General features: G+C 35.8%; 1 protein-coding gene across 1 annotated transcript in view; it reads right to left on the bottom strand.

Moving 5' to 3' along the window:
* Nucleotides 1-12,820, bottom strand: part of IL1RAPL2 (interleukin 1 receptor accessory protein like 2) — a 720,608-nt gene that overhangs the window by 257,448 nt on the left and 450,340 nt on the right. Inside the window, exon 7 of the mRNA XM_061178193.1 lies at nt 12,614-12,688. Coding sequence (XP_061034176.1) covers nt 12,614-12,688 — 75 coding nt within the window. The remainder of the gene's footprint in view (nt 1-12,613; nt 12,689-12,820) is intronic.

The raw sequence follows: 12,820 nt of genomic DNA, 5'->3' as shown, positions 1-12,820 counted from the left end.
CTTATTCTCTTGTAGTATACAGTGGTCTCTTAGGGGACCTAATATAATTTTAAGTAGAAACTGCTGGTGGCCTTGATTTCTGACGAAGATTAAAACTCCTTATACACACAGAGAAAGTTTGAGCCAGTAGCACATAACACGGTCATTAAGTATGAATTTAAACAGCCTATAAAAATAAAACAAATTCTGAATGAGAATAGAAGAGAAATAAAGAGACTCTTTCAGGGACTGAGAAAATATTTGAAGAGATTATAGTTGAAAACTTCCCTAATATGGGAAAGGAAATAGTTAATCAAGTCCTGGAAGCACAGAGAGTCCCATAAAGGATAAATCCAAGGAGAAACACGCCAAGACACATATTAATCAAACTATCAAAAATTAAATATAAAGAAAACATATTAAAAGCAGCAAGGGAAAAACAACAAATAACACACAAGGGCATCCCCATAAGGTTAACAGCTGATCTTTCAGCAGAAACTCTGCAAGCCAGAAGGGAGTGGCAGGATATACTTAAAGTGATGAAGGAGAAAAACCTACAACCAAGATTACTCTACCCAGCAAGGATCTCATTCAGATTTGATGGAGAAATTAAAACCTTTACAGACAAGCAAAAGCTGAGAGAGTTCAGCACCACCAAACCAGCTTTACAACAAATGCTAAAGGAACTTCTCTAGGCAAGAAACACAAGAGAAGGAAAACACCTACAACAACAAACCCAAAACATTTAAGAAAATGGGAATAGGAACATACATATCGATAACTACCTTAAATGTAAATGGATTAAATGCTCCCACCAAAAGACACAGACTGGCTGAATGGATACAAAAACAAGACCCATATATATGCTGTCTACAAGAGACCCACTTCAGACCTAGAGACACATACAGACTGAAAGTGAGGGGATGGAAAAAGATATTCCATGCAAATGGAAATCAAAAGAAAGCTGGAGTAGCAATTCTCATATCAGACAAAATAGACTTTAAAATAAAGACTATTACAAGAGACAAAGAAGGACACTATATAATGATCAAGGGATCGATCCAAGAGGAAGGTATAACAATTGTAAATATTTATGCACCCAACATAGGAGCACCTCAATACATAAGGCAAATACTAACAGCCATAAAAGGGGAAATCGACAGTAACACAATCATAGTAGGGGACTTTAACACCCCACTTTCACCAATGGACAGATCATCCACAATGAAAATAAATAAGGAAACACAAGCTTTAAATGATATATTAAACAAGATGGACTTAATTGATATTTATAGGACATTCCACCCAAAAACAACAGAATACACATTTTTCTCAAGTGCTCATGGAACATCCTCCAGGATAGATCATATCTTGGGTCACAAATCAAGCCTTGGTAAATTTAAAAAAATTGAAATCATATCAAGTATCTTTTCCGACCACAATGCTATGAGACTAGATATCAATTACAGGAAAAGATCTGTAAAAAATACAAACACATGGAGGCTACACAATACACTACTTAATAACGAAGTGATCACTGAAGAAATCAAAGGGGAAATCAAAAAATACCTAGAAACAAATGACAATGGAGACACGACGATCCAAAACCTATGGGATGCAGCAAAAGCAGTTCTAAGAGGGAAGTTTATAGCAATACAAGCCTACATCAAGAAACAGGAAACATCTCAAATAAACAACCTAACCTTGCACCTAAAGCAATTAGAGAAAGAAGAACAAAAAAACCCCAAAGCTAGCAGAAGGAAAGAAATCATAAAGATCAGATCAGAAATAAATGAAAAAGAAATGAAGGAAACAATCGCAAAAATCAATGAAACTAAAAGCTGGTTTTTTGAGAAGATAAACAAAATTGATAAACCATTAGCCAGACTCATCAAGAGAAAAAGGGAGAAGACTCAAATCAATAGAATTAGAAATGAAAAAGGAGAAGTAACCACTGACACTGCAGAAATACAAACGATCATGAGAGATTACTACAAGCAACTCTATGCCAATAAAATGGACAACCTGGAAGAAATGGACAGATTCTTAGAAATGCACAGCCTGGCGATCTGAACCAGGAAGAAATAGAAAATATGAACAGACCAATCACAAGCACTGAAATTGAAACTGTGATTAAAAATCTTCCAACAAACAAAAGCCCAGGACCAGATGGCTTCACAGGCGAATTCTATCAAACATTTAGAGAAGAGCTAACACCTATCCTTCTCAAACTCTTCCAAAATATTGCAGAGGGAGGAACACTCCCAAACTCATTCTACGAGGCCACCATCACCCTGATACCAAAACCAGACAAAGATGTCACAAAGAAAGAAAACTACAGGCCAATATCACTGATGAACATAGATGCAAAAATCCTCAACAAAATACTAGCAAACAGAATCCAACAGCACATTAAAAGGATTATACACCATGATCAAGTGGGGTTTATTCCAGGAATGCAAGGATTCTTCAATATACGCAAATCAATCAACGTGATACATCATATTAACAAATTGAAGGAGAAAAACCATATGATCATCTCAGTAGATGCAGAGAAACCTTTCGACAAAATTCAACACCCATTTATGATAAAAGCCCTGCAGAAAGTAGGCATAGAGGGAACTTTCCTTCAACATAATAAAGGCCGTATATGACAAACCCACAGCCAACATCCTCCTCAATGGTGAAAAACTGAAACCATTTCCACTAAGATCAGGAACAAGACAAGGTTGCCCACTCTCACCACTATTATTCAACATAGTTTTGGAAGTGTTAGCCACAGCAATCAGAGAAGAAAAAGAAATAAAAGGAATCCAAATCGGAAAAGAAGAAGTAAAGCTGTCACTGTTTGCAGATGACATGATACTATACATAGAGAATCCTAAAGATGCTACCAGAAAACTACTAGAGCTAATCAATGAATTTGGTAAAGTAGCAGGATACAAAATTAATGCACAGAAATCTCTTGCATTCCTGTATACTAATGATGAAAAATCTGAAAGTGAAATTAAGAAAGCACTCCCGTTTACCATTGCAACAAAAAGAATAAAATATCTAGGAATAAACCTACCTAAGGAGACAAAAGACCTGTATGCAGAAAATTATAGGACACTGATGAAAGAAATTAAAGATGATACAAATAGATGGAGAGATATACCATGTTCTTGGATTGGAAGAATCAACATTGTGAAAATGACTCTGCTACCCAAAGCAATCTACAGATTCAATGCAATCCCTATCAAACTACCACTGGCATTTTTCACAGAACTAGAACAAAAAATTTCACAATTGGTATGGAAACACAAAAGACTCCGAATAGCCAAAGCAATCTTGAGAACGAAAAATGGAGCTGGAGGAATCAGGCTCCCTGACTTCAGACTATATTACAAAGCTACAGTAATCAAGACAGTTTGGTACTGGCACAAAAACAGAAATATAGATCAATGGAACAGGATAGAAAGCCCAGAGATAAGCCCACGCACATATGGTCACCTTATCTTTGATAAAGGAGGCAAGCATATACAGTGGAGAAAAGACAGCCTCTTCAATAAGTGGTGCTGGGAAAATTGGACAGGTACATGTAAAAGTATGAATTTAGAACACTCCCTGACACCATACACAAAAATAAACTCAAAATGGATTAAAGACCTAAGTGTAAGGCCAGACACTATCAAACTCTTAGAGGAAAACATAGGCAGAACACTCTATGACATAAATCACAGCAAGATCCTTTTTGACCCAGCTCCTAGAGAAATGGAAATAAAAACACAAATAAACAAATGGGACCTAATGAAACTGAAAAGCTTTTGCACAGCAAAGGAAACCATAAACAAGACCAAAAGACAACCCTCAGAATGGGAGAAAATATTTGCAAATGAAGCAACTGACAAAGGATTAATCTCCAAGATTTACAAGCAGCTCATGCAGCTCAATAACAAAAAAACAAACAACCCAATCCAAAAATGGGCAGAAGACCTAAATAGACATTTCTCCAAAGAAGATATACAGATTGCCAACAGACACATGAATGAATGCTCAACATCATTAATCATTAGAGAAATGCAAATCAAAACTACAATGAGGTATCATCTCACACCGGTCAGAATGGCCATAATCAAAAAAATCTAGAAACAATAAATGCTGGAGAGGGTGTGGAGAAAAGGGAACACTCTTGCACTGTTGGTGGGAATGTAATTTGATACAGCCACTATGGAGAACAGTATGGAGGTTCCTTAAAAAACTAAAAATAGAACTACCATACGACCCAGCAATCCCACTACTGGGCATATACCCTGAGAAAACCATAATTCAGAAAGAGTCATGTACCAAAATATTCATTGCAGCTCTGTTTACAATAGCCAGGACATGGAAGCAACCTAGGTGTCCATCATCGGATGAATGGATAAAGAAGATGTGGCACATATATACAATGGAATATTACTCAGCCATAAAAAGAAATGAAATGGAGGTATTTGTAATGAGGTGGATGGAGTTAGAGTCTGTCATACAGAGTGAAGTAAGTCAGAAAGAGAAAAACAAATACAGTATGCTAACACATATATATGGAATCTAAGGGAAAAAAAAAAAAAAGGTCATGAAGAACCTAGTGGCAAGATGGGAATAAAGACACAGACCTACTAGAGAATGGACTTGAGGATATGGGGAGGGGGAGGGGTGAGATGTGACAGGGTGAGAGAGTGTCATGGACATATATACACTACCAAATGTAAAATAGATAGCTAGTGGGAAGCAGCCGCATAGCACAGGGAGATCATCTCGGTGCTTTGTGACCACCTAGAGGGGTGGGATAGGGAGGGTGGGAGGGAGGGAGATGCAAGAGGGAAGAGATATGGGAACATATGTATATGTATAACTGATTCACTTTGTTATAAAGCAGAAGCTAACACACCATTGTAAAGCAATTATACTTCAATAAAGATGTTTAAAGAAAAAAAAAAAAAAGAGAGACTCTTTCATACTGGATCAGATTCATCTGGTATTCAATTAGCTTGGAACTATTCCACTGGTCTGAGTTTTTCTTATATGATTGGGGCCCCCAGGCCTTCTTTTTGACTCTTTAACACAGAAAGAGAAAATAAACAGTGTTTATATTTATTTTTATTTTTTCTATACCCTGAGGTTTATTATCAAAACAATAGCTTTTGCTTAATTTTTAGAACCAACATAGGAAAGAGCACTAGAAAGTTGCAATTTACTAATTTGCATACATTAGCAAATATTTTTTGGTCGTTATTAGCATAATGATCCAAAGTTATCCACAAGAATTATTTTCATTTTAAATCCTCAGGATAATGTAAATAACCGTATTAACAATTAGCGAGTAAACACTTTTATTCAACATGAAGTTGATGTTCAGCATCTGAGGCGCCTAGTACTTTTTTGCTTCTACACCAGGGATCAGCAAGCTGCAACCCCGGGGACACAGCAGGCCCAACTTCTGTTTTGGTATGGTCCACATGCTATGATTTTTACATTTTTCAAATAGTTGAAAACAAATTGAAGGAAGAATAATATTTCATGACATATGAAAATTATGTAAAATTGAAATCCTAGTTCTCATAAATAAAGTTTTATGAGGACTCAGTCATGCTCATATAATATCTATACTACTTTCACACTACATGATACTTATAATGAAGAACATATAGCCCACAAAGCCTAAAATATTTACTATCTAGGCTTTTACAAAAAGTTTGAAGACGCTTATTCTAAATCCATCGTTGGTAATCCATTTACCTTTGCCTAAAATTGCCTTCACTTGCCACGATCCTCAGAACTATTCTATTTTTTTTTTTGCATCTTTATTGGAGTATAATTCCTTTACAGTGTTGTGTTAGTTTCTGCTGTAAAACAAAGTGAATCAGCTATATGTATACATATATTCCCATATCCCCTCCCTATCTCATCCCTCTGCGTGGTCACAAAGCATGGAGCTGATCTGCCTGTGCAATGTAGCTGCTTCCCACTAGCTATCTATTTTACATTTAGTAGTGTATATATGTCAATGCTACTCTCTCACTTAGTCCCAGCTTCTCCTCCCCACCCCGTGTCCTCAAGTCCATTATCTACATCTGTGTCTTTATTCCTGTCTTGCTCCTAGGTCCATCAGAACCTTTTTTTTTTTTTTATTCCATAAATATGTGTTAGCACACGGTATTTGTTTTTCTCTTTCTGACTTACTTCACTCTGTATGACAGACTCTAGGTCCATCCACCTCACTACAAATAACTCAATTTTGTTTCTTTTTATGGCTGAGTAATATTCCATTGTATATATGTGACACATCTTCTTTATCCATTCATCTATCGATGGACACTTAGGTTGCTTCCATGTCCTGGCTATTGTAGATAGTGCTGCAATGAACATTGTGGTACATGTCTCCTTCTTAATTATGGTTTTCTCAGGGTATATGTCCAGTAGTGGGATTGCTGGGTCATATGGTAGTTCTATTTTTAGTTTTTTAAGGAACTTCCATACTGTTCTCCATAGTGGCTGTATCAATTTACATTCCCACCAACAGTGCAAGAGGGTTCCCTTTTCTCCACACCCTCTCCAGCATTTACTGTTTGTACATTTTCTGAGGATAGCCATTCTGACCGGTGTGACCTGATACCTCATTGCAGTTTTGATTTGCATTTCTCTAACGATTAGTGATGTTGAGCATCCTTTCATGTGTTTGTTGGCAATCTGTATATCTTCTGTGGAGAAATGTCTATTTAGGTCTTCCACCCATTTTTGGATTGCATTGTTTGTTTTTTTTTTGATATTGAACTGCATTAGCTGCTTGTATATTTTGGAGATTAATTCTTTGTCAGTTGCTTCGTTTGCAAATATTTTCTCCCATTCTGAGGGTTGTCTTTCCGTCTTGTTTATGTTTTCCTTGGCTGTGCAAAAGCTTTTAAGTTTCATTAGGTCCCATTTGTTTATTTTTGTTTTTATTTCCATTTCTCTAGGAGGTGGGTCAAAAGGATCTTGCTGTGATTTATGTCATAGAGTGTTCTGCCTATGTTTTCCTCTAAGAGTTTGACAGTGTCTGGCCTTACATGTAGATCTGTAATCCATTTTGAATTTATTTTTCTGTATGGTGTTAGGAAGTGTTCTAATTTCATTCTTTTACATGTAGCTGTCCAGTTTTCCCAGCACCACATATTGAAGAGGCTGTCTTTTCTCCATTGTATATTCTTGCCTCCTTTGTCAAAGATAAGGTGACCATATGTGTGTGGGTTTATCTCTGGGCTTCCTATCCTGTCCCACTGATCTGTATTTCTGTTTTTGTGCCAGTACCATACTATGTTGATGACTGTAGCTTTGTAGTATAGTCTGAAGTCAGGGAGCCTGATTCCTCCAGCTCCGTTTTTCTTTCTCAAGATTGCTTTGGCTATTTGGGGTCCTTTGGGTTTCCATACAAATTGTAAAATTATTTGGTCTAGTTCTGTGAAAAATGCCCTTAATAGTTTAATAGGGATTGAATTGAATCTGTAGATTGTTTTGGGTAGTATAGTCATTTTCACAATGTTGATTCTTCCAATCCAAGAACATGGTATATCTCTCCATCTGTTTGTATCGTCTTTAATTTCTTTCATCAGTGTCTTATAGTTTTCTGCATACAGGTCTTTTGTCTCCTTAGGTAGGTTGATTCCTAGTTATTTTATTCTTTTTGTTGCAATGATAAATGGGAATGTTTCCTTAATTTCTCTTTCAGATTTTTCATCATTAGTGTATAGGAATGCAAGAGATTTCTGTGCATTAATTCTGTATCCTGCTACTTTACCAAATTCATCGATTAGCTCTAGTAGTTTTCTGGTAGCATCTTTAGGATTCTCTATGTATAGTATCATGTGATCTGCAAACAGTGACAATTTTACTTCTTCTTTTCTGATTTGGATTCCTTTTATTTCTTTTTCTTCTCTGATTGCTGTGGCTAAAACTTCCAAAACTATGTTGAATAATAGTGATGAGAGTGGGCAACCTTGTCTTGTTCCTGATCTTAGTGGAAATGGTTTCAGTTTTTCACCATTGAGAACAATGTTGGCTGTGGGTTTGTCATATATGGCCTTTATTATGTTGAGGTAAGTTCCCTCTATGCCTACTTTCTGGAGGATTTTAATCATAAATGGGCGTTGAGCTTTGTCAAAAGCTTTTTATGCATCTATTGAGATGATCATATGTTTTTTCTCCTTCATTTTGTTAATATGGTTTATCACATTGGTTGATTTGCATATATCGAAGAATCCTTGCATTCCTGGGATGAACACCACTTGATCATGGTGTATGATCCTTTTAATGTGCTGTGGGATTCTGTTTGCTAGTATTATTTTGAGGATTTTTGCATCTATGTTCATCAGTGGTATTGGCCTGTAGTTTTCTTTCTTTCTGGTTTTGTTATTAGGATGATGGTGGCCTTGTAAAATGAGTTTGGGAGTATTCCTCCCTCTCCTATATTTTGGAAGAGTTTGAGAAGGATGGGTGTTAGCTCTTCTCTAAGTGTTTGATAGAACTCACCTGTGAAGCCATGTGGCCCTGGGCTTTTGTTTGTTGGAAAATTTTTAATCACAGTTTCAATTTCAGTGCTTGTGATTGGTCTGTTCATGTTTTCTATTTCTTCCTGGTATATTTATTTTATGCATAACACTGACTGGTAGTTTAAGTCTTAGGAAACTCCCAGGAAAAATAGTTATCATCATCAATGAGAAGAACAGGGCACATTTCCAAATTCACCATTAACTGAAATGAAATGTCAGATCTCAAATCTTTTCATCCACATTTGTTCATGGCTTTTTCAAAGTTTCTAGGAGTCTGTTATAGTTTGTAAAGCATGCATTTGTGTTCTATAAAAAAAGCAGTATCCAAAAGAGAGTCTACCTAGCATCAACACATTTCAAGTGGGGCAGATATCACTATGATGCTTTAATAATTTCGTATTAAAGTACAATATAAATTAATATACTGTGATGCAGTGTTATTTTTTCTTATAAAACTACTGAAAATATATTCCTTTTCAACTGCCAGAAACATAATTAGCCCTGGTACAACAAAGATTTTTTCATCAAATTTAAAGTTAAATTTACTTTTAGAGGGAGAAAATAAATGGAAGGTAATAGGGCCAGATTGAATTTGTGTGTGTGTTTTATACATTTCTTTTATCTTTATATTTCATACATTACCACAGGCAGCTTTAGCTGAATAGGCTTGCTTTGTGAGAACAATAATTTTAATATTATTTTGTTAAGAACATGTTTATCATCTCAAAATATATAGTTATTTGTTAAGATTAATCTTCTTTCAGCATTATAGTGTGAACACAATTTAGCAACAACCAAACTGTCATCACTATGTCAGCAAAAAGTATGTAAATTTCTATAACCTTGTGGATGACTAATGGATTACACTATAGGAGAGAGAAAGTCAAGATGTTTATTTTCCTCTAGAGACACAACAAAATATCTGTACTGATGCCAACTCCATGCACTAAAAAGTGTTCATCTGAACTGAAAATTTTCATTTACTGGATTGCCTTTACAAATGTGCAGAACTGATAACTGAGTGCAACCCTCAAACAAACACATAAATAATAATTCTAGATCATGTTTTCTAAAACTATCTTGAAGCTGATACTCAAATATTTCTTACAATATTTCTAACTTGGCATAAAATGCCTGCATGAGACTCTTGTTCATGGGTAGAATGGAATTCAAAATGTTCTAGAGAAAATTAATTAATGTTTGTTCTCGGTATCTATTGTTTAACAAACTATACCTAGCTTAGTGACTAGTGATAACCCTTTTTTTTGTTTGTTTGATTATGACTTTTTGGGTCAGAAATCTAGGAAGAGTTCAGCTCAATGGTTTATCTCTGAACTACATGGCATAGGTCAGGGCATCTGGGACTGGAGGATCCACTTCCAACATGGGTTCTTACACTCACATGTCTGGTGCCTTGGTGTTTTATTGGCCTTTCTTTCTCCACATGGCATCTCAAACTCTAGGGTCTCTACATGTGGCTTGAGTTTCTCACAGCATGGTTGTTTCAGACCAGACCAAGAGATCCAAGGAGAAGTTACAAGATTTCTTTTAACCCAACCTCCAACATCTCAGTATATCCTAGGCCAACCAGATTCAAGGGGAGGGGAATGAGAAACTATGTTTAGATGGTAGGAATAGGAGAAAATCTGGGGCTAACTTTAATCCACTACAATGTTATCCCAAATTTTCAAATATTGGGATTTGACAAAACTGAACTTGGTAATGTGCTTAGCCATTTAGATTGGATTGTTATATTTTGGGTAGTCCTCATTTTAGTTCTAGTTTAAGGATGTGTAAAACTGCATGTGCTTGGTAAACTGTAAAAAATGAAGTAAAATAATTTCTAGAAGTTTTGAGATCTTAGTTAATTCTAAAAGTTTTCAAGATATAGACAGGGATGTCCAATCACCACAGTTATCTTTCTCTAGCTCATTTTTATGCCTAGAGTTTCTAAGCCGTCATCATTCTGACTGCAGAGCCCCCACCAACACTGAAGAGCTCTCTGGAATTTATAGTGCTTCTAACATCACCTTACTATTGAGGTATGAGTAAATTACAAAATGATTTCCAGTTGTGAATAAACAGTACTAAATAAATATGTGGAAAAGTTAAAATCACTTAAAATTAACCAGTCATGTGCTCCTTGAAATGCCAAAGATCTTGTTTAAGTGATTTTGTTTTTCTTTCTCTGAATTACATGGTCGATTTAGCATCTTGGAGAAACAGCCTTTCTGGAATGAAAAATGGGCAGGTCTCCATCTTTCTGTCAATAAAGTTGTTTCCAAATTGTGTAACAAACTAAAAACTGAAAAGTTCAGCCTTGCATCTAATGTAAATTGGAAGCAAATTACTTTAATGATTTTACAGGGTGGTGTTGGTGAGCTTTTTTGGTATACATACCTATGTTGGAATCCATATTTATAAAAAGCACACATCTCTGTTCTATTAGAGATGTCCTGAATAGAACAGACAAGTGTGACACCCAGTGAATCTGAATGAAATTTACTCCCTACAAGGGTCTCCCTCCTTACTTTACAGCAACACTCCTCACACTTTTCTGTTGAAGTTTGCTTAATGGCAGAGGAGAAGTATCCCCCTAGGGGCCACAAACACAAAATTTAGTCATGTTTTAATTGAAATAGTTGTGTGAATTTTGCTTGCTACTCCTTAGTTTATGTTTTCATATAAAAATCACTTATTCACTTAGCAACTTATCATTTGTTGAATCTTCAACAAATGATACAAGATCATCTTATGGCTTCATGTAACCCCTGGCAAACCAGAGTACCCTCGAGGTATTTTATATCAGTGTGGATGGAAAGATGTGAGTATATAAAACTTACTGAAAGAGTGTGTCAGCACATCTAGATTTGGCTTTAACAAAATGTGATGACTCTGCAAAATAACATACAAGTGGTGGGGAGAGAGCCATAGTCTAATCTTCAACATTACCAACAAAATATTCACCATTTTCACAGCTTACTCTTGACAACATGTTTATTATTTTCTTTTTGTTTTAAAATACTTAACTCTGGTACTCATACTGCTAGGCTGCATTAACTATAATGTGTTATATTTCATTCTTAAAAAATGAACAAGCTCTTCGGAATGTAATTTTCTCTCACCTATTTTTAAGATAGAAATAAGTCTCTAACAATCCAAGTTGTATTGGAAAGATCAAAAGTTGAGTCAAAAACTTCCGAAGTGACTGAAATATTGGGGCCAATTCATCTTCCCTAGCTATATAATTGGTAGGTACCACTGGTCACATATTTCAATGTCATATGCCCAAAGTATGACTAATACGTTGCCAGCATATTTACCCAGTTCTCTTGTTTAGAATTGAAGAAATTATTAGAACTGAAGAATAGAATAAAACCCAAGATAGGTGAAAGCTCACAGATGTTAAAGAATATAGTTTAGAGTAAAGGCCGTGGTTTGAAAGAGACACTAGCAGGCCTCTGAGTTTCAAGCTTAAATTTCTTGAAATATAACGTTTAGTGGCAGGAGACTCAAAAAGGAGGCTCAACACCTTGTGTCTTTGAATCTGTAAAACAGCACTAGCACCCATAAATCAATTTGTTATTTTCTCCTACTCCAGATGATTCATAAATATTTAGGATCTCAACCTGAAAACAAGTTTTAAATAGCCCTGGATTGTGCCATTGGAAATAATATTATCAGATCGTTTTAAAGTCTGTACTGAGGGGCTCTTTTATTTTAAAAAAGTGCTTGTTCTCCAGGAGTTAATGCTCTCTAAGTAAAAATTTGGGACTGATAAGCATGAAAAGTTTTCTGTACCAATCACCAATTCACGACACCCAGGAATCTATCAATCACAGAGTTAAAAAGCTCTGTCCTACAGCACACTTAATACCCAGTGTAACCACTTAGTATTACCATTCCTTGATGCAATACAAACTCATTTCCTTAAACTGCTATTGCAATGAACTCCAGGGTTATAAATGAACAGACACAAATTGATTTGCATGTAATAGCAGTAGCAATAAACCTTTCCTGGTTCATGCAACTTTCCCCATCTGTTAACAGAGAGGAAGTTTAGGACCTATTATTCCCAGAAGGAGACTTACCCAGCTGGACATCTATAACACTTGGCTGATTCTCCATGGGGAACAATGGCTTGGGAGGTTTGTCTGTGAGTAAAGCTAGAAGAGAAAATGAAAGAAGGTAATGGAAAAATTGAGATAAATTACAGGATGAGAAAGATTCTATCGTGTATGATATTTAATGTTTGTAGACTTGACAGTACGTAAACATTTATTAGACAGTGTTCCTAC

Source organism: Eubalaena glacialis, chromosome X (genome assembly GCF_028564815.1).
Source record: "Eubalaena glacialis isolate mEubGla1 chromosome X, mEubGla1.1.hap2.+ XY, whole genome shotgun sequence".
NCBI classification, from domain to species: domain Eukaryota; kingdom Metazoa; phylum Chordata; class Mammalia; order Artiodactyla; family Balaenidae; genus Eubalaena; species Eubalaena glacialis.
Note: the sequence above shows the minus strand (reverse complement) of the source record. Positions and strands in the feature narration are given on the sequence as shown.